We start from the raw sequence: 23,093 nt of genomic DNA on the forward strand, positions 1-23,093 counted from the left end.
CTTATTTACTAATCAGATGGGGGAAAAAAAAGGAAAACATGAACTACACCGTTGGGTAAACAAACAGTAGAACAGTACAGGAACAAATTGGTAGCAAAGCTCACAGATCAACAACACGAGAGTGTGTACAGCAGAAGTGATGGGCACATCTGATGCTGATCTACTTCGTTTTCAGTGCTGTGTGGGAAATTTCAAGCATGCAAACACAGCCGTTACATTCATCGTTTCATGGTGCTTATTCAGAGATAACACGCTCAATGCTCTACACTTCATCAGATCTAAACCAATCTATCCCAGTCATCCAATCCTTACTTGATCTAAATTACGACCAGCTGTTTTTTCCCAGATGCAACCTAAATTTATCGTCTGACTCTGGTACACGGGCGAAAGATCAATCGGACCATCTAGTAGCTGGTTCCTCTGAAGTTTCCCTCAGGAGAGCTGGAGTACATAATGAAGCAGTTATATTTGGTAAAGAGAATGATTAGAGGAATTGTGGAACGCAACATCTTCAACCTGTTCTCCAATTTTCATTGGCTACGGCACATCTCACTTGCTTAAATGAACGTAGACACTCAGTGTGTGCTCCAAGAAGGCTATTTTTGGTAAGTAGGGCTGACGCCGTGGGATGAACCAAACCTTTAGTATAAAAGAGTGAGTAGGAAGAAAACGGACAAGGGGAAATACTGATTTAGGTGTCCAGCATCCTACACAATTTCCCTTTACTTATGAAAGACAAGTAGAGTGTAATGAAATCAAACATACTTCAAAATTCTGTGAACGAGGATTCACGTATGGATCAACAGAATTAAAATGCCCTTTTGGGTCAAATAACTCAATCTAAACCAGTTTTCAGATCGAAGACCGACTGAAATTAAAATCGAAATTCATGCACCAAGAATGTGAAATATAAGAAAGGGAAATGTTTGGATGAGCAAATATCATAAGCATGGCAAGACGGGAGGGGCATTGGTGTATGCGACCCGTTTTCAAATAAAAAAGGGATAAGGATTCGACCCGAAGCTTGCAGCTAATCAGCATAATCGCATAATCAATAAATGTGTGCGGCTGTGAATAGTGGGCATGGGGAGGAGGAGGGGAAACGGGTGAAAAGGAAGGAGATGAGGAGGCAACACAGCGATCTATCTATCTCACCCAGCTACAGCACCTCATCACAAACCAAACCTCGCTACATCAACTTCCACACCAAATTCAACAAACCACGCATATCCTAACTTTCCTTACTACTATTCACCTCACCGGATCATCATTACGTCCAAAACATGTTATACATATATATAACTCTCTGCCAACATATGCCGAAGTAGTTAAGAGTGCGATGATGGAAGTCTCGTCAGCTATCGTTCCAAGACACGACAAGAGTTCGACGATCTGAGATTGAAAGGGGTACTTCTTTCCAGCGAAAGAAAATTTGATAATGTAGGGTCAGTTTTTCTGAAGACGATAAATGGGAGGGATGTCTGATGCGGACATTAAGGAGAAAGCTGTGATCCTTAGACGAATTAGACAATTCATCTACCAGTAAATCTGAAACACCCTACTTCATTATCTGATTATTTCACAATACTCGCAAACCACACTTTTTAATAATTCCTCCAACGATCTACTTGTTTTACTTGTAAAGAACTCTAGAATGCCCATATGCATCACTATCTAACCTTGTTTTCCACATTTATGTTAGGAGTATAAACAAACTAAAGAGTAATACGCCAGTAATGAGTAATGCGCGCAGACGGTAAAAAGCTCAAAAATGATGCATAAGAATTGCAGCAGCCAACAAAAAGTAATCGAAAGTTAAGGATTTAGCATCAAAGCCATGTAGCGTTGAAGCGACAACATTTGCGTCTTACCGTGAAACTTTTATAGAGAAATGGTCCAAGAAACTGAGCTTACAAAACGTCAACTAAATGGTTTATAAATACCTCACCTTTCTTAGGAAACTTTCCACACCCTTATCAAACCACAATCGGTAATAATATTAGTGACACTCAAAGATACGCTAGCGAAATGAGACTTATCAGTGACGTAGTCTGACGACGAAGAATTCCCACAGACACATTACGATATCCGTGCATTTAATGACATATTTTTTGTTGTTTTCTCGGGATTTGCCTTCGAATGAATGTAAGAAACATCAGCCCAAATAAGAAGAGATATTGACACATCTAGAATCCAACGGTTCATCATCAAAAAAAGATTATCATTAAGGTAGGAAACACTTATGCTGTTGGTAATATTTTAAACTTTAGTATCAATTAATTCCATCCCGATGTTTACTAGCAACACATAACTCCGTGTTGGCTTCATGACGCTATTCCTAAGTGATGACTTGCATAATTTTGCATGGAATATTCTACCGTCTGCAAAAGACAATAATACCGATAGTACACGTAATTACTGAACGAATTAAATGAAACTGTTTGGAATGCTGTTGCATTTTTCCACTGCACAACCGTATTGGTATGAAGAAATAGAAACACTCGGCATTCTGAATTGTCGAGTATTTCCAATACCAAAATTGCACTACTGAATGTTCTTAGACCTAACTGCCAGATGCAATTCATAGTTACATACGTGTTTTGCTGCAGTAAGAATAACGGGATCACGTCATGTGATGACGTCAATGGAAATAGTGAAAAACGCATTCCCGTTACTTGCAGTTAGAAATGCAACTTTTGCGACGAGTGGATGAAACTGCTTGACAATCGTCACAATGGTATGTCACCGGGCTACTTAAAATCAAAAGAATGTAACGACCAAAACATCTCAAAAAGAACACTTTGAAAAACAATGACTATTTGTAAAAGTGTTACACCGTGAATACGAATACGAACAGCCTGTGCAAAAAACCGGTCAATGAAACACCTACATACACATACACGGCCATATATGTATATGCACAGACATGTACACAGACATGACGGATATGTTGGCATATATACATGGAGGAACAAACATGAAGTGAGCCTAATAGTTGAAGGGCTGTACCAACTGAAACAGTTTTCTTTTTTTAACAATGATAGGAGAAAGGGTAGTAGCCATAATAATATGGCGCGTATATATGGTTGGAGAATGTGGTTGTTAGCTTCGTTTACTGCAGAAGGAATCAGAGCATCAACCACTACTAAACGATTGACAGCTGTATCGTTGGGAAGCAAAAAGTCCTTCCAGCTATTTCCGTAGTGCACTGCTCCATGTCACTTTTACGCAAGGACTGCTTGGCATTGTACAAGAACTCTAAATATGGCCAAGATATTTAACCATGGATATGCATGCTAAGTTGACAACTTCTTATAAGCAGCCATAACAATTCGGTAGTGAATGGAATTGAAAATCAGAAGGTTTTGGGATGAGCAACAGCGCTTTACTGGTGTGTACGCTGCTGTCTACAGGTAATATGTAGGTTATGCGCACACGCCATAATGGAAACGGGGTTATGGGGAAAAGAAGGAGAAGGGGAGAGAGAGGGCAAAGAGTACATCTCCTTCCAAACAGCACTACAGATCTTCATGATTGTGGTGCTACCACTGCAGACATTTGTGGGAAAACAGGCGAAACCACATTTACTACTACTTAACTGCAGAAGCGCAGCAAAAACATGTAGCAGCACTCGTTGAAGTTACAGTTCGCTGTCGCGCAAGCTCGTAATCTTTTGTGGGCAACCGACCGTTGCCAGCAGACCCCTGCTGGATCAAAACAGTGAATAGAAGATGGTGACGAGAAGACGGCAATGCTGAAAGTTATCGTGATAGGGGCACTACTACCTTTGCCATCACGAACGACCAACAGTCACCTTTTGGGACCACCACTTCATCGGCGATCGCTCGACTACTCACCCGTTTCTGAAATCCCCTCAGTCCCAGAACCACAGTACCAGCCCCGGCGTTATATTGAATGGAAAGTCTCAGTAAGACCCTTATCATTTGCCACCAGAATTTTCAAATTGCTGCCGTTCTCTATTCTTTACTATAGAAAGTATTACGCTGGTTGAAATTTGAATGCCAAAATTACTTCAATGAGGAATCTCAAAGTTGGTGTAGCAAACACTGCCGCATCCTCAGATTTGCATAAGAACCAGAAATAACGATTTGAAACCACAATCTAACTCTATGACAAAGCACTGGAATGTCGCAGCTTTCTAATTATAGTTGACTTTACCACAAAAAACCTTGAAAAGCAAGTAGAATTTTAATATTCCTTTGTCTTCATTCTCCCAGTTCAACTTAAACTTCATTCAAGATAGAGAGCTGGAGATGATAAAATTCAAATTATGGTCAGAAGTATCGGTTTTTTTTTGGATAAGGAATACTGGTGTTTGAAGCTTGAATGATTCGAGTTAAAAGTAAGGTTCTTGAAAACCATGGTTCGTGACAGGATGCATTCAGGAAAACGCTGATATTTAATCTGGAGCAAGTCATCGCTACTGTAACTGTGCGAATGGTTATCGAAATATCTAAATAAGTTCGAATTTACAATTAAAGCTCTAAGACAGGGCTATCTAGAAGTGGCATTAATAGAAATCAGAGTTATGAGAAGAATGAAATTTCAATTACTGAGATAAGTCAGCTCCAACCTCTGATATCCAACTCGAATATGATTAGACAAGGACTGGGAAAATGAAAAGAATGGCGTGGTCAATGCAATGCTGAAATTCGCAGCCGCTAACTTCTGTTAGATGACACTTACCCTTCTTCGTGCGAACTTAATAAAGTTTTCGCACTGTACGAATCTAATAAAGCTAAGCAGTAAAGGTAAGGGGGAATGAACTGGAACATGTATAACAGATTTGTTGCTCTGGGTAGCACGCCTCCTACTTGTAAGATGCTTAATTTGAATTTATAGATGACATTCAAGTACGATGTCTCATTTCGTATCATTCGCACGAACTTTTCACACGAACTTTCTTATAAAATAGGAGATGAGATAAAGCAGTATCCTCCAACCAATCATAATTTTGTGTTACTGTTATACTGTTAAAGTTGAAAATTTAAGAAAGCATGGCAGTCGGCTTAGGAAATATAGGAAAATACCATTGTAACATGAGACGCGAAGACGACATGCATACATATTCATAGCACAGGCATGCATACACAGCCATGAGATGAATGAGTGTGTTTCACGGTGCTGTTGTTGAAAAGGGATGTATGTAAGGCTTAGAGAGGAAGATGATCACTACCTGGACTGACCACTGTGCAGAAAAGTGGAAGGTGAAATATTGGTAACCTTGGGACTGTATGGGAGGATGGTGATGGTGATGAGATGAGTCAGGAGGCGGATTAATGGGTGAGTAGTGGGCGAGGGTGGGCGGATCATTTGCGGCAATGCTTTACGCTTTCGGGCGACATTTGGAATGTTGCCTGGAAGGGTCGCCGTATGGATTGGCACATCTTACGAATAGATGTGCGTCTAGCTTCGCCACTGTTGTGTAATGTGCAGGCGAACATTGGATAGGCTCATCGAGCTACGAGCGAAAAGGAGGCGTCAATTGAGGGGGGTGAGTATGAGAGAAATGACACGTATTGATGTGGGAGACAAACAGAGAGATAGCGTACGTTGGACAATGACCAAAGCAATGGGAATGGCTGAGGGAGAGGCAAAAAGAGATGGGTAGGGAATTTACCTAATGAGCAATTTTCAACGCGTGCCACTCTGTCGCTCTTCGAGCTTGACACAAGCAAAGCCAACAAAACAATGCTCTGGTATATATATATATACTAAGGGGTGATGAGCAGCCCAGTCACTCCACTGGGCCAGTAAAAGATAGTTAACTGTTGGATGACCCAACTCCGCGTTACTACCATAGTTAAAGCTTACTCAGTCAACTTACAGCTCACACTGCAAAGCATAGTGTACGAAAGAAAGTGAGCTATTCAGTGACACGAGGACATGGAATCGTAACAGTAGGATGAGTACACTAACCGCTCACCTTGACCTTTTGACCCCTGCACCCTCTCGCAACACACCTTCCCTCTCTCCCTTTACATTCATCTACTTAATGTCTCTAATTTTCATCAAATTCAAACGCCGATCAAGGACGACGGTACTATAAAAGATAACAGTGCATAAAAACCATAAACCCCTCAAGCTTTTAAGGTCGGTTAATTAAATCTGGATTTAAGCTATCCTGTAAAGAAGTATGAGTGAAAACCCTCAATCATACTGAAGGTTTGCCAAAAGCACGTATCAACTTGACGTACAGTTTTTGCGCAAACCTCTGACATCGGTTGTCAGTACGAAGAATATTTCACTCCTGACTCTGTCGAAATTCTAGAGGGTGACGATTCATTGTTCCACGTGATAAAGTTGCTTAGCGTATGCAATGGATGATTGCCATAAATTGGGGGCGAGAGGCGATGTTGACAAATAAAATTCCAAACTGTGCGTTTCTACGAGGTCAAAAAGGTGAAACCAGTTTGAAGAAGCGACAAATCGGGGCTGCTATGGGGAATGCCATAGGTTCGCTGACTGTGGCAGTCGCACCATCGCAACATTTGATGAACGGGTTTGTGTACTCAAAGCATACGTATATGCAGCCAACGGAGTGGGCAACCAACTGCTTGTTCCTGTCGCTCTCGAACATACCCCGAGGCATCATAGTATCGAAATTCAGGAGAAAGTTGTAGGAGGACTCCAGTTAAATATGTGCACCAACATCATGCAAAGAGGATATCACTAATATCTACTGCTAATTACATTGCATAATGAACCATCTTCTTACCCGAAATTTGCCCCTACGATTATTATAATCTCAATTATCCCGTAAATAACCATATTTTGTGGGCACTTTCAGGATGTCTGCTGCTAACATACGTTATGATTTCAGTGTGATGAAAGATACTTCACACTGAAAATTTCTTCAAGCACAAATAAATTTTTGGCAACCTCTGAATGCAAACACTTTAACTCGTCAGAGTCATACTACTAACATCTAGCGAACTTCTGCTGCTATCTGGAAAGACTCAGAGATAAATATCCAATAATTCTTCCAAAGCTATGCATCATGATCAATCCTTCCCTCCCCAGATAGGAGAAATCACCGGAATGAAGTCAACAAACATTAAGTATGGAATGACTGTGAAGTTATGAACAGTCAGTCTCCGAAGACTGTTGGCTGTTTTAAATAGAACATAAAATCTACAGAGACAACGGTATACTCGATGCCTTCTATGTTACATAAAATTTCAAGGTTTTCGGATTCAAGATTCTCCATTGCTGCATATACGTCCACTCCTTTGTTTCACAGCACATTGATTTCATTGCAGCTCATCTAATAAAGAAGCTTACCCGTCTGACATCTGCGGTAGTAAACCCATTTGTATGGCATGATTCACAAACTGTCCTCGAAATGACATCCCGCTTGAAGCAGCTCCAGTATGACTAGAGAGAGGTCCACCATTTGGTCCAAGTGGTGCCATTGGATAATGATCTGAAATATGATAATTGAACATCTTCATAAAATAAAGATACAATTTTCTTCAAATAAATTTCTGAATTTATGGAAAAAAATACAGTGGTTGGAAAAAGTGTAATTTCTAACTTCTCAATGATTAAGCGAGAAGAAATTCTGAAATAACTTCGCAGAACTGACACAAGTAATTTAACAAATTAACTTCTGGTAGGTAAAGGAACTCTGAACTACAGGTATGAAACATGAAAAATAGATGATAGCTAAAAACATGTTTTGTTCACGCAAAAAGTTATTTAACATCTCAAACACAATTTCGATCCCATAGAGGAAAATCTATGCTTTAACAACTGTATACTCCTGTTTTAAATTGATTTACATTTCTACCAGAATTGCTTGGCCGTTCAATACTCGTAACCTGGTAGGAGCATGAACATATGCCACACTGACGCTGCATAACCTCCACAAAAAGATCAACATATCAACCGTCAGACTATTCCAATTGTACTGTTCGCCAGTTTGCCTTCTGAGCTATTTAGATTCAGTTAGCAAGACTGAAGCCTCGTTTGCTTTGCATGATGTGATGTAATGCTTAAGTTGGATTTATTGACAGATTTATATTCTTTATCCTTAAAAATATTAAAAAAATTTTAAAAATTCACAATCCCAGCACTTACTTCTGAAAAGCCTACAAGTTCCCAGTTTGTTAAAGGCACATTCCATGTAACATCTGTACCAATGCTATGCTAGAGTCGGAAGTATTACCCTGTCCAATGATAAGTATTTGTTTAGGTAACGATATGACTGACGTCGGTTACTCTAAATGGTATTCAGATAAATAAATCCGAAAAATAGCGCCTGAAGCAAGTCATAAAAATATTTCAGTGACTGTAAGTAACAGATGGCCAAAATGAAGGAAACAGATACGGTGGAAACAGAAACCTGGTGTTATAGCATTCTGTGGACGCGGACATAGGGCTGGTGAAGGCACTGCGGAAGATGAAGCGACCATATGTGAATACACAGCTCGACCGGCCACAGGCTTTAGCTGGGCCGGCTGTAGCAACGGTGATGCAATTGCCACGGCGGAATTTGGTTCAGAATTGCTATTTTACAATGTATGGGTGCTTCTCCTGCAATGTACAAATGTTCAGTGGTGGATATTACAGCTGTAAGTAAGGAACGCTTGAAAACAAACCACTCTCAGGTCCGTTAATAATATCTAATTTCCTAGAATTTACGCATTTTAAGAGGTACAACACGGTTCAACATTGCAGCAAGTACAGTGCCGATAAAAAATGGACAAAAATTAAGATCAAGGGATAAGACTTTACCAGCAGTAAACATTTTTAAGCATCCTTATAATCGACAACCGATGTAAATTGCGATAGAAAACATTGTCACAGTTTGTAAGACATGGACATGCAACATTAACAGTAAATGAAATAAAATGATATCACTAATAATTAGGGGAAAAGTTTTGTACAAAGTAGAATGATGCTGCGCCTTTTTGCTGGTAAAAGAAACTGAATTTCGGAAAAAAATGACGCCAGTTGCTTCTGCTTATGCTACTCCTACCTATTGAAACACGGACCGAAAGAATTATGCTGGATGTTAACACTACTCTTGTTATCCCATCCTTCGTTCTTCGTCTGTATTAAAATCCGATGAAGAATTTGAGCGCAAATAAAGCATTTATTTCTGTTCGGTTACCAGACCACTCTCTTACTTCGCTGCTACTACTGTCAGAAAATTTTAATGTTTCCCATCAGTAATTTATCCGAATTCGCAATACCTTTAATCCATCGATTGGGAACCACCCAATTCCACTCCGGGATTTTCTGAGAAACTGCTGTACAAGGAAAAATTATGGCTCCATTAAATCAGTTAAATGGAATGATGGAGGAAAACAAAGCGACAAGATGGATATCTCGGAAATATGGTGGAATACAACGAATTCCGCAGCACTATAATGTGAACGTAGTAGTCTTAGTTATAATTAGTGGGTACTTTTAAGAAAAGGCGTTTGGCAGGTAGTTGCATGCCGCAATCATTTATAAGTACCACCAAAGAATAAAGGTTACTTCAGATTTCAATGATTTATGGTCTGTGTTTAGCCTCAGATTCTACTTCAGAGAACACCGTTATTGGATTTCGAAGGGACCATGAATCTTTTAGGTGGACTCGTAGTATGATCACACATTTCAAGAAGCCTTATAAGCGAGAATCGAAAATTAATTCTGAAGTAATCTCCTAGTTTAGACCTCATTTACGTTTCTGATCGCTGCAAATGACTGAATGAAAAGGTAAGCAATATATCCTGAAAAATCGCTCTGTTATTCGTACACTGTTCACACTGTCACCAAATATGAAAAAATGTGATATCAGCTACCGAAAGTCTTTTTCCTTTACACCCTACCATCTTAAATATAAATGTGCAGTATGCGCTATTCTTGTGGTGACCAATAGAGTAGCCTTCCATCTTTTTTAATTGGAAGTGTATGAGCTTCAACTTTCATCCGCAGCAGCAATCCAGAACAAACCTTTATTCTCTCGAAATCCGCAATTACCTCATGAAGATTGCTAGTCGTACGTTATGTTCTGAAAAAGGTCTGGAGGCAACAATAATAACAGTATAACAGTAATGTCATTGCATCACCCCTCCCATCTGCAGCATTCTTTTATGAACAGACTATGCACAAATTGATAATCATCCTACACAACACTAACGTTCGTAAAGAATGAGACAAATTATTTAATTTTATAAGAATACAACAGACAACAGAAGAAGCCAAACAAAATAGATCGAAAAAACTGATGCTCGTCTGGATGGATGATGTCTGTAAATGAAGTATTCTGAGTCAGCATATGAAGCAAATAGTGAATCTAAATTGGAACCGTGCGAATAAAAAGATGGATGAGAAATGGTGAAACATGGAAAAATAGCCAAAGTACATTGAATGTATTGAAAAGGATGAAGAAAATCAACGCAAGATCATTTAATAGTTCCAATGAACACTGGACTGATTGACAGATCTTTCAAATTGTGCTTCCATTTTGGGGAATGTCTCCTTCCAAGAGTGAGATCAGTGCGAGGTTTCGTTAAAATACTCTTCCCACACACATATATACATACATGCATACATTCACGTACGCACACACACACAACACACACACACACACATACACACACACACACACACACACACACACACACAGTTTCACGCTATACAGAGAACACCCTTCTATACAGCCTTTAACTTGCGCCACAATCCACACAAGTAAAAAAACTTCTGAGCCATAAGCATTATCATCCAATGCAAACACATTTTCGCGACAAAACATATGATGTAAACAACATTAACATAAAAGATTAGGTAGACCCATATATTGAGGATACGATGACACCCATTTATAGATAGATATCTTCTGTGCGACACATGCCACAAACAAGCACGTATTCACTGCATGTTTACATGCAACTCAGTATCAAATAAATGCAATGATTTATATGCTATGAAGTGTTAATCTTGACGGATGTGAAATAGATCGAGCATAGTCCTTGCAATTTTTCTAGAAATCTGTAAGGTACTTCTGCAGTCAAGAACACAAAGTCAAAACGATCCGATAATAACAACGTACTTTGTCCTGGCAACAATATTTAAGTTGAAACCTACAAGCCAATAAAGAGCCATAAAAGATATAGGTTTACTTCTATTCCTATCCCACTTTCTATTACTTCTATCACACGGTTTACTTCTATCACTTCCGATAGTTGAGTACTTTCCACTTTGGAAATATCAGCCAGTAGTGCAGAATTGATTGTGACAGATCAGCAACAATAAGCATTAAAAGGTTTCCGAATTACTGGACAGTGAAAAGTATTGAAAGAACAAAGCCATCACTATCTCATACCGAAAGGTGTTATTTATATACACATAAATGTATAAAAAGAATAAGAAAGGTAGAAAGGCTTTGTGAGTAATGAAGGATAAAGCAACACATAATGGTCGTATATAGTTAGGGGAATATCAATTAGCAGCCTAGTTGTACCCTATAAAAGCTTAATACTGCAGTATTTATTACTACAAGTTATCCTCAAGGGAGTCTTTCATAAATGAATGTCGCTGTAATTAACCGGCGCGACCCCATGTCCTACTTCTCTTCGGCACCTTCCCAGAAACTTCTTAACCAGTCTCCCCACTGCATATGTCATTTTGACATCGGAACAGTGACAATTATTGATGGAGAAGCATAGAATGACGGCATTATCCCCGTCACCATTACTGTTAGTACTGGCTCACAGCCTTCTAATCCGGTAATATTTCAATTAAGAGCTCTACTTCTCAATCTCCCTCCCTTCTCTTCCTCCCATTTGTGTAAACAGGAATGACGAAAAAAAAAAAAGACGGAACAAATCACTAAGATTCATCCGTCAAAATTTAGGAAAAGTAAGCGAAACTTGAGTGCCATTATAGGTAAACTAAGACTCGAAGAATATAGTGCATGTTTAGGATTGCGAAAAAAAGTAAATCAAATCGTGACGATTAGTTTAGCCCAGAATTGCACTGTGATGTCTGTTGGCGCCTGTGAAAGATGATACATCGATTTCGTCGAGCGAAAAATAAACCGTGCAATATAAAATGAATAAGGAGGTAAGATAGACAGATACAAAGGAAGTCGCGGGCGGTGAAATTTGAGGTCAGATAAGGCGAACACAGCCAGAACATCCAGGCAAATATTACTCATCTCCTTTCCAAGTATAGGCATAAAAAAAATATGGTTAAAAAAGTTACAAGTTGAGCACTAAGCTTCAGCTAGTCCGAACTAGGAAACAGTAATATAACTACGGCAATGACTATGTATCAGGAACAAAAAATAGAAAGGGAGAGAGAAGCAATACGAGAGACATTTAACCTGATGGCTCGAACGCATCACTTGCAAAAGTAATTTCTTAGAAAAAAAAAAAGAAAAAACATGAAAAGAGAAATGAAATTGGCTGAATAAGAGAACAAGAAAAGAAGAGTACATTGCGGTGCAATAGGAACAATTTTCGTTTCTGTTTGACTTCATCTTCAAAAAATGCTAGTTATATCATCGGCTCTTCTTGAACCATCTTCATCTCATCTTTTTTATTTATCCCGTCCGTCCCACCATTCTTCCTTTCCGGTACGGAAATATTACAGCTTTCTGACCTCACCGCCATTAGATCACATCACATCATTCCGATTACCACACAGTTATTTACATCATCAAAAAAACATTATCGACTATTTCCATTATCAGATTTTATTCTCAAATTTATCCATGCAGAATATCAGTGCCATCATATGAAAAACAAAAAGAAACCTTGAAGATTTTCAATACTTTATCACTTTATCCCAACATGCAAAACAATAGTTTGAAAAACACGAAGCCACACTTTTCCGATTGTAAAGATTTATAACAATAACTGCTGACTGCGATTTATTTACCTATTTCTCGAAAATTGTCAAGATAAAATAAAATTTTATAAGGTTATTGCTTAAAAGATATTATAAAGGGAAACGCAGAGCTGGAAATCAATTTTCTAATCAAATTTTGGAATGATCAATCCTCATCATCTTCTTTAAGACAGTAATTTTATAAAATATGCAACAGAAACGAAAACACAAAATTCTGAGCTTAGATTTGGAAATTTCAAGAAGCTATAATTCTCATATTAATAAATAAATTTATGATGGGACACAGAAAGGCGTTGCACACAATTGGAACTTCGGTGTCAATGTGCCACACTGTATTCTTCAAAGGACGAATTCTTCGTTTGCTTTTTGCCTGCCATCAAGATTTGAAGAGAAAAAATAAATTCTGCAATGCAGAAAAATCAGATGAATGCACTTTTTGAAAAGCACACTGTCAATTATCGTACATCTAATATGTATAATGGAAAAGTCACTAAATGAAATGAAAACAGTTCTCAATTGTTTCTAGAGAAACGAAGAACTTAAAATCTTAAAAGCAGTTACATCCGATCATGAAAATACTCGGCAAAATACCGTATTCCAATCTTCCAACCTTCAATTTTTACAGCTCAATCAAGCTGCAAGAAATGGTACTCCTAGCCAGATGACAATGAATCCTCAACCTCATCCAGGAGCCAAATATTCCAAAGCTTTCATGTCATAATTGTTTTGAAATGAACTGGCTTCTTAATGTGCGGCCTCAAAGTAAAGCCACATAATTTCTATAATATCTTTTCACAATTTCTATAATTTAATAATTTATAGAAATGCTGTGGAGGTCTTTGTTTTTGCTTCGCAATCACTTTTCCTGTCGGATTTCTGGCAACAAAAAGTAACCGAAAGAGGGATGAACGACATTAAAAACCGCTCGGCAGTTTAATCAAATATATAGAATAATGTGGGCCATATTAGCATAATCATTCACAAGGATTTTTAAAAATTTTTCTTGCTCCTTCAAATTCCATTTCTCTTTATTAGTAGTAACTCTTCAATTTCAATTTCTACAGAACCCAACTTATATACTACTGCGGAACAAGTGAAAAATGAACGGTAGCACCTGCAATGAACTGGCGACTTTCCGTAAATGAATGTTCTTTCCAGATCGAATGTTCTTTCCAAATCGGGTGTATAAAGAACATACCACAAAGCTCGAAGTGAATAATACATCAAACTTTGAGAAAAGTTAGGTGGAATTTCTGCCATTATCCCATCTATTTCAAGAGAATGTCCACATTCTTCTTTTATTTGTCCATTTCTTTTGGAAGCAACGTGACTTAAAAGACAATGTAGAACTAATCATCAAATGTCGGAGTAGATTTCTGGGTGGAAATAGCAAAATTTCGAAATTATAAATTGAAAGATCACCAAAATTCATGGATAAGGTGCAAATTATCTTGAATTAAACTATTTACGTTGCTAATCACAATGAGGCCGACTTTCACAATTGATTGATTGATAAGTGTAGTGCAGCCTGTCCTAGATTGCTCGTTCTGCAGTCATCATTAAAATATTAGCACCTGCGAATTTAAAAAGTAATTCCAAAAATCAGAACGAGCAATCTAAACGGCTTTTAGAACCTACTGAATATTTCAGAATAAAAATTACAAATCAGATTAATATTATATCTCAAGCTTGAAAGAAACCAATAAAAAAGGATGACGAGGAGAGAAATGGGAATGAAATCGCGTCAGGTGGTAAATAAAACTTCAACGTCAAAAGAGAGTGAACGATGCAGGAAGTTTAACTCTGCGTAAATCCGTCAAGCCTGTCAGCTTCACTAATTATATATAACGCTGTTGCAGGGCTAGAAAAATACAGTAATGGATTAGAAAAAAAATGCAATAACAACAAACGTGAGAATATGACAATCATCTTGAGAAATGCCTACCTGTTTCATCCTTCGAACACAGCTATCTATCCATCGGATCTCTCAATTCAGATATAAGTGCACATATATCGGAAATGATTGATGAATATACCGTGTAAACATGCAACAGAAAGGACGATTACAGTTTGCAAAAATTCAAAAGTTTGTGCACATATTGGAAGAAAAAGATTGTCAGTTGGGCAAAGTGTTACAGGGAGTAGCGGTTAGCCTGCCTAACAGATGGTACACAGATCACAATGAATGTGTGGCAATGAAAAAGAGAAGTGCGTTCCATCCAACAATGAATCTTTTAGGGGTGCCGCAAAATTGCCTGTCCAAATTGGATGGTTTTCGAATAATGGGTTTCGGAGGCACAAACAGAGGCGCTCTCATATACGTACATTTCTAAATTTATATATATTGCCAAGCAAGCAATATATTTGCTATTCGCGATGCAAGCCAAACACAACCATACATGCAGTTTCACGCATCCATACATTCCACAACAACCCATGCACCTACTATATATATATATATATATATATGCTGATACTTAAGTTGCAGTCATTAAAAAGACAAAAACAAGTCAATGAAAGTTGTATTAGTAAATAACAAGCAATAAAGCCTCAAACAGCTTCAATGAGTAGCCTTACCAAGCAGACAACTAATCAGCTTAGTTTGTCCCATCAAATCCACATCTCACTTTCCTGCAAATATTAAAGACAAATGAAAATCCAGATTTGAGCTATGGGCGGTTGACATCAGAAAAGTCAGTACACATACACACATACATACATACATACATACATATACATACATATACATACACATATACATACATACACACAGACCCACACACTAGGGCACTAGAAGCAACTATCCGCTTTTTCCTGCAATCAGCGATATCAGTTCCAGCTGAGGCATCCCAGACATCTCAGATAACATTATGCTACCGACTAAACTTATGTAGGCGTTTTTCGTCAAGCAGAAATAATTTGAAGTATAAGAATTCGCTCCAATCCTTTAAACTCATCGCAGTCTTACTTGGCTGAATCCTCCAGCCTCTGTGAAACTCTGAAATGCCGAGTTCGAGATGTTGTGGAAGAACACCAGGAAAGGAGAAGAGATAAAGTCTGTCACACTTGAATATATTTGGCTGAAAATTATGCTTCAGATTAAATAGTGAGAGAGGATGGGAGAGGAGAAAGGTTCCACAGGTACGGAAAGTTTATAAAATAGATCTCGTACCCTATCGGATGGAGTCTAAATTCCCTAGAACTTTCTCTAACATCTATTTGATGGGAAATGCAAAATAAGCTCTAAGTCTTATTTCATATACTGCAGTGTACATTCCATGGTATTTTTTCATTCTACTACACAATGAATGGAATATTCAACAAAGGAGCTATCACCTAATGATAATCATCGGCAAATCTTTTTTTCATACCCACAATGCGGATGGGATCAGGCAAATCGTTCTTTACCTGCTGTTAAAGTGTTAAAATTTTTGAAACAGAAGTTCACGATTTCTAGCCTATGCTGCTGCTATTTTCAAATTATTGGATTTCCACTTTAAATAAAAGTTATGTAATAAGACAAGATGGAAGAATCGTAGAAGACAAAATGATACACTCAAATAGGAATTATGATTCCAAAACATGTGAATATGCATCTTTGAGAAATTCCAGTCTAATTTACCAAAACAAGCCGAAAAACAATAATCAGTTTGAAGTGACTATAAAGTAGAGGCTATTTTAATTACGGTCAAAGGAAGATCTGTACAGCAGATTCTGAACAAAACAATGGGGATTAATAGTTCTAGTGCCTCGAGACAGGTCAATATTTTATCATTCACAAGTAAAAATTTATTGGACAAAGTGTCCAGATTCAGACAACAGCCGATTGACAGCAACTTATTCCGTCCTCCTTTCTCTCGCTTCTATACAAGAGAAAATTTGACGAGAAAAACATACTGTGAAATTATCAGACCTCACCGACTTTCTCTTTTCGTTTTAAAATGATTAGATTTATCTTGGGTGACTACTATATATATCACGAGGAACTTGGAAACTATTCAAGAAGAAATAATTTATATACTGAATTTAAATATTTTAGTAATAAAAACCTTTGTAATCGAAAGTATTTTTTGCTAAAATGCTCGTGTCGATGAAGAGCAAGCTAAAAAGAATAGGAAATATCGTGTAATAAGAAGAAAAAGTACGTTTTATGGTTAGAAGCAGTTTCTCAAGTATATGAAGTATGATTTCAAAAGACATCCGCATTATCAAAAACTTCCAAATCCCAGGGTCGAGTATTAAGCTAAAAATTGTGTTGTGTGGTCTTTCTCCTTTCTTTTTCCTTTTAATTAAATTAAAATCACGGGGGCTTTTTAGAAGGATTACTTATTCTTTTCTTCCAGAGAATTTGCAGGGAAATTAGTTCCGACTGGGATATAGTAAAATACAGGTAAGAACCGATGTTCACTAAGTTCAAAAAATGTTTTTAAAAAAGTAAAACGAAATTCAAAATGACAATAATTCCCTGCGACCATCCAAAAAATTGTAAGGTTCAGTGTAGCTGAAACATGTAACCAAGACATTTAAATCCGCAAGGCATTAGCGTAAGTCAAGAACTTCTACTCTCCAAAAATCACCATCCTACGATACTTAAGCACAGACTCCGCAGTAACAGTTCCTAATAATGTGAAAACAGTTATGTTAAGCGAAAGAGCGAACTGCTATATACAAATTATCGCAACACTCCAAATATTTGATTTCATAAGGACTATATTTTTAATGAAAAAAAATCGATGCAGTGATAAGGAGAAGCAATTATAAAACCAACAAAGTCTTCTGTTAGGTATGGGTGACCTAAGCGACTAGCTATCTTCATTATCGCAAAATACCCGCTAGTCACCTGCTCAGAAAACAGACAAGTCGTTTATGCAGAACTATTCGTTCACCACGATAGAGTTCAATCGACTGTAGGATATCTCCGATAGGTAGCATTCACTTTCCACACGACTACATTGAACGCTTGCAGCTAACCCAAAAACCGAAGTGCTGTTCAGTTTTGAGTAATAAGGCTATAACAACTTCTCATATTTTCAAAATCAATCTGAAATAATCTAACAGACTACTAAGTGCCACAAAAATGATATGAATACTCAAGGAATAGCATTTTATCATTTCTTTAAAAATATTTGCATAAAATTCGATCTGGACGTCTGATGCTTTAATGCATAGAAGCTACAAAAATATTTCTCAAAATTCCATGAAGCCTGACGAGAAACCGCGCAGTGCTGAACGAACAACGTTAGGCAATCTTAATCTCAAAAACTATTTCGTTACGCATTCCGTACACCTATAAATCACCTCATCATTTTACGGTTCAGTTAACTGTCAGTGATAACGAAGAAAATTTCGTGTTTAACTTCCACCGACTTAGTCCAATTAATTTACTGCATAGACAACACAAGCAGCCCATATGGAGCGCGCAATATACAGAGGGTGGAAGAATAATAAAATTTAACATACACCTGAGAAAGCAGCATATTACTTTGAGAGAGACAGAGATTGTTGGTGTTGGCGAAATAGAACGAGGCGAGAATTAGAAATAGGGGGTGATTGAAAGTTTTGCTTACTGTCTGGAATCAGTGCCGTCTGAATTACAGGTAGGTTAATTGGGGGAAAGGTTGTGTGGAGAATTATTAATAGCGGAAATTTGCAGCATAAAAAGAGTTGGAGAGGTAATGGACATTTAATGGTACTTGCAGTCGAACGTGATCCCAGCTAGAATGGATGTCGTTGATGGACAAATTATCGACACACTTTGTCGCCTTGACCCGTTCGTTTTTCTTGTCGAAATTGTTTTTGTTCTTATGAGAAATATCATTCATGAATTCACCAATGTCATGATTTCAGGAGCTTTTTTGATGGCCTGCAAGAGATTCCAAGCAGTATAGCAGAGCTTGATACAAAAACTTTTTATCAAGCTATTGTAATGTTAGTATGGTCATGTAAACCGAGTACTAGGTAACATCTGTTATTAATTAATTACACAATAAAAGCTTGGCTCGATAGCGTGCAGTAAAGCTGAAGGAAGAAAATTCATTACAGGAAGGAAATTCCATCAAGATTGCTCCCCCAAAATATGTCTGCGAAATTCCGATGTGTTACAACTGTTGTCGACGCAGTGAAGGCAAATTTCAGTTTTATTTGTACATTGATATAACTCAAGCAAATTTTGGCTTCAGCTTAAGCTTAAACTTTTTTTTTCAAGTAAAGATGAATGGAACAAAAATTTCGGATTGAAACTGGATTCAGTAAAAACCTTTTTCTTGTTGGGACTGTTAACTGCAGAGCATTGGTGTGCGTGATCCCATAGATTATCATATGTTACTTTATGGACGAAGCAAGGAGCTACGTAATATTCTTATTGGTCTCATGGAAAAATTACCCAAGGATTCTCCTGTGGTTACTTCTGCGGAAGGCATGTCTTGTGAAATAATTCTTGTTTTACGTCAGAGTGCACGTTTTAAAATTTTCCATCTCAAAGAATTTATTGAAAGTTGGGCTTTCTAAGTTTTTAAATGCCCTTTTTCTCGCTCGATGATTTGAATAAGAGTTACAGATCCATTAGTAGACCTAATACGATCAGCTAATCGTGAAGAGAGAGATAAAGAAGGATGTCTTAAATGGCATAGTTCAGCTCAGAAAGAAACATGGGTAAGTATAACGATGCATATAAATTTTCGTGTTTTACAGTGATGACAAATTTCCTAAATGTACTTGTTTTTAGAATAGCTTTTCTTTTGCTTTTTAGAAAATGATTTAGGCTTTATCGACAAGGGTCGACTTCATAGGTTTCTGTGGCGATGTTATGGCAGCTTTACATTATGATAATTGGCAACACCGTAACAGTGCATTTATTTGTTCCTTGTTGGAAAACAATGCCGTGAACAATAGTAGAGCACAAAATTGCCAATCAGTTAGAGATGAAATTTTAGAAATTCTGCATTTTGGGCGTCCCATCATTAACAAGGAAATAAAACCACAGTGAGTTTGCTTCGATTTTTTAATAACGTGTCTTTAATTTTCTCAAGCCTCTGGAATTTATTCCTCTCATTGCAATTAAAGATACCCTGTAATTGTGGGACGTCTATCGAGTCGTTGCAGTATTTTTCAGACTGAAACCTAAACCAATTCTTCATCCAGAATTACGAAAGAAAAGAAAAACAAGAGATGGACAAGAAATTAATGAAATTGGGAAAAGTGAAATACTTGACAAAGTACTCAATGAAATTGTGGCTTTGGCAGCATATATAGATCGTAAGAAGATTTCCAAGAGCAAGGTTTAAGCTGTGTATATGTCCTCTTACTATTAGTAGATCTTCTCTTCAGCAGTAATGACTCTTTTTATGTGTTTTGTGATGACTCTGGAAGAATGTTGATTTGAATGAAGTTCAGTTTGTTACAGATGCAAAATGATGAGACTGAACGATTATTAGCTTTACAAAACAAGAGGTTTCAAGAGGCTGAAATTGATGAACGACTGAAAAAACTACTTGGAAATCCGAATGCCCTTTTGAAACTTGAGGTTTATTTTACACATTTGTAGTTCTGATTGGAGTGCATTTTTGAAGTAAAAGTAGATGATTAGAAGATGTAAAAGTCGGGTTGCTGCGTCGTTTTTTTAAACGTACATTTCCAGACTTATATCGATGGAAGTAGTGAACGGATGCAGCATTTTCAAAATCTGTGGCTGAGAGCCAAAGCAGAAAAAGATGACGAAGTGAAGACAGCACGACTAACTGCATTATCGTCAGTACGTCAAACGTTATATTGCTGACTCAGTAAATAGCTAATCTAAATTTCTTTCATGAATATAAAAGTTAAACTGAGATTGTTCTAGGGCTTTACCCTTCCGTGTTGCAGTCAAGAAACTTCAGTAAAGGACACAAAACTGGTTGAGAACGAAGTTGCTGGTAAAAAGAAAATCCTGACAAAATTGGTTTGTTTTAGACTATATTGAAGCAGGTTCATTTTATATACCATTAATGATATACCATTTATATACCATTTATATACCATTAGTATATACCATTTTATATAGCATTAGTGTTCATTTTATATACCATTAGTTTATATACCATTTTGGACCAGTTTTATTAATTTTTTTCCTTTTTTTTCAGAGAAAAGAAGTCGAGTCACGGAAAGAGAAGCAGATTAATCGAAGTATTTATACAAAGCACATATTTGACATTGTTGGCAACATTAGGAAGCAGCAAAATGAAATTAACAAGGTATGTTCAAGTAATATAGTATAAATATTTAGTGTTGTCGCATATTTATTACATCCAGAGCTACGCATATTTGAAATGGAAAAGCATTTATGAATTTGAAAGACTGAAAAATTCAACCAGTCTAAAATTGTTATATTGCTTATTTTGATACATTCTCCGAATTTGTAGGTTGCCGTTGAAAATCTCTCTCTTCAGAAAGAAATCAAGTCAAAAGCGGGGAAACTGGAGCGTTCTTTCACTGTAGTTGAAGGAAAGCTGTACAAAGTATTTGTTTTATTATTTACCCACTAAGTCGCCTGATATAGTAATTATTGCCTGATTGTAATTAGAATCGCCTGTGGTGCACCTGTGAATGCATATTTCAGTTATTAGATTTCTTTATTGTGGTATTATTTGAGAACTTGTATCTGTACATTACAGGACGTTGAGAAAGATGCATCTATGCAAAAAGCATATAGGTTACTGATGAAAATCCATGGTGAATGTTCTTGTGTTATCACTGGCATCGATTCTGCTGGACAACTTGAACGAGAAATTGAAGAGCTAAATGATCAGGTAGGGTTATTATTTCACATAATTCCTTTAAAATTAGTTATCATTTTTTTTAAAACGATCCGTAGTGTTGTTAATTTTACGGAAGTTGGAAAAATGCTTAGCTGTTCCGCTAAATATCATCAGTTCATGATTTATAACCTTTTTGTTCAAGATTGGTATGCAATATCAAAGGAACACTGATGAAAAACTTGAAAGTATTGTTAACGATTGGATGGAGATAAAGAAAGAAAATATGGCTTTGAAGGAATTATTAAAAGAGTGCGATAATTAATTGACTAATTATTTTTTGTTATATAACATACTTGGAGATTTATTTCACTTATGCAGCAAGAAAATCTATTACGTGATTGGCGTTCGAAATCATATATACCATTTGCTAATTATTTTGGTAGTAGTTCCTGCGAATATAGGTTCAAAAAAAAAAAAAGCTTTAGTCTTCTCAAGAATCGTGAGGGAAACTTGCGTTTCACTGTGGCATACGTTTATCAGAAGAGTTCTTTAGACAGTAAGAAAAAAAAAGGAAAGTAAAATGGAACCTAAAAACATTTCAGACTACAAAATTTTGATGCAAATGAAAATTACAAAAAGTCATCCCGGTCAAAGGAGCTCATTCCGAAGTTTGATGTTAACACAGTTAAAAGTACCATTCCATCATACAAGTGCTATGTCAGCATTGATGGTCTAACATAACCATTATGAAAAAAAAATGAAAAAAAAGTGCGGTATATTTATAAGGAAGCGAAAAAAATCCTTGTCCTGTACGTCAAAACCATTGCAATATATGTTGGACTGTGATGCTTCAAAATTCTCTGAGTAGGCGTTCTTAGAAATCTGAAAAGTATTTACGTTTTCAGAAGTTCAACCAAAATCCAACTCAATACCAACCTTCTAACGAGTTAAAGTGAAAGAACACTGAGTTCATAAAACAAACCAAGGAGGTGGTATCGTTCATTGGGTTTTGTGGTTAGGGTTAGTGCGTTTACTGTGATCTAGATCGTATAAACTGTCTAAGATAGTGCAGCAACTGCCACTTCAAATATCACTAATTTATTCAGCAATACTTCGGGTTACTTCATTAAACGCTTCTATTAAAATGAATTCATGTTCCGATTATAATGAAGGGATTCTTTAGTAATTTAATGGAACTTCCCGAGTGGGATATGCAAATTATTTATTTCTGAAATCTACTCTTGGTCGGAAGCAATCAATCAGATACCCTGTTTTTCGTCTCTTTCATGTTTTTTCAGTACCTGGCATAAAAATAGTGCAAACTGTAACCGTACAAAACTATAAAGAGGGAACTAGTCTAAAATATTGAATTGTAAACTGAGGGTGTAGTCAATTAAAAACTTAGAATAATATGAAAGTAAATTCTAGCGCGCTTTGACGGGAGAAATCGGCACACACAAGTTTTCTTTTAACTTAAGCCCTTTCGAGGCA

The 23,093-nt window shown here is 37.1% G+C and overlaps 5 protein-coding genes across 5 annotated transcripts; 3 read left to right on the plus strand and 2 right to left on the minus strand.

Annotated features, from left to right (window-relative positions):
• Positions 1 to 197: 197 nt before the first annotated feature.
• LOAG_00311 (hypothetical protein) lies at positions 198 to 488 on the plus strand (the record flags this gene model as incomplete). The annotated part of the gene is made up of 1 exon (XM_003135851.1): positions 198 to 488. One exon carries the CDS (start codon positions 198 to 200, stop codon positions 486 to 488), a length of 291 nt encoding a protein of 96 aa, XP_003135899.1.
• Positions 489 to 3,590: 3,102 nt separating this feature from the next.
• Positions 3,591 to 4,018, minus strand: LOAG_00312 (hypothetical protein; the record flags this gene model as incomplete). The annotated part of the gene is made up of 2 exons (XM_003135852.2): positions 3,815 to 4,018; positions 3,591 to 3,754 (listed from the first exon to the last, which is right to left on the minus strand). Exons 1-2 carry the CDS (start codon positions 3,942 to 3,944, stop codon positions 3,591 to 3,593), a joined length of 294 nt encoding a protein of 97 aa, XP_003135900.1. The 5' UTR covers positions 3,945 to 4,018.
• A 2,356-nt stretch (positions 4,019 to 6,374) lies between these two features.
• On the plus strand, positions 6,375 to 6,869 carry LOAG_00313 (hypothetical protein; the record flags this gene model as incomplete). Its single annotated transcript, XM_003135853.2, has 2 exons — positions 6,375 to 6,523; positions 6,812 to 6,869. 2 exons carry the CDS (start codon positions 6,375 to 6,377, stop codon positions 6,867 to 6,869), a joined length of 207 nt encoding a protein of 68 aa, XP_003135901.2.
• A 432-nt stretch (positions 6,870 to 7,301) lies between these two features.
• On the minus strand, positions 7,302 to 8,773 carry LOAG_18003 (hypothetical protein; the record flags this gene model as incomplete). The annotated part of the gene is made up of 3 exons (XM_020450673.1): positions 7,302 to 7,447; positions 8,369 to 8,483; positions 8,684 to 8,773. 3 exons carry the CDS (start codon positions 8,771 to 8,773, stop codon positions 7,302 to 7,304), a joined length of 351 nt encoding a protein of 116 aa, XP_020305624.1.
• A 9,817-nt stretch (positions 8,774 to 18,590) lies between these two features.
• LOAG_00315 (DXImx40e protein) lies at positions 18,591 to 21,924 on the plus strand (the record flags this gene model as incomplete). The annotated part of the gene is made up of 14 exons (XM_020445400.1): positions 18,591 to 18,640; positions 18,718 to 18,828; positions 18,913 to 18,988; positions 19,156 to 19,327; positions 19,427 to 19,521; positions 19,631 to 19,851; positions 19,982 to 20,147; positions 20,273 to 20,392; positions 20,507 to 20,620; positions 20,708 to 20,806; positions 20,988 to 21,098; positions 21,267 to 21,362; positions 21,519 to 21,653; positions 21,805 to 21,924. 14 exons carry the CDS (start codon positions 18,591 to 18,593, stop codon positions 21,922 to 21,924), a joined length of 1,686 nt encoding a protein of 561 aa, XP_020304141.1.
• Positions 21,925 to 23,093: the final 1,169 nt, after the last annotated feature.

The sequence above is a fragment of the Loa loa genome, assembly GCF_000183805.2.
Source record: "Loa loa unplaced genomic scaffold supercont3.171, whole genome shotgun sequence".
Classification (NCBI taxonomy): domain Eukaryota; kingdom Metazoa; phylum Nematoda; class Chromadorea; order Rhabditida; family Onchocercidae; genus Loa; species Loa loa.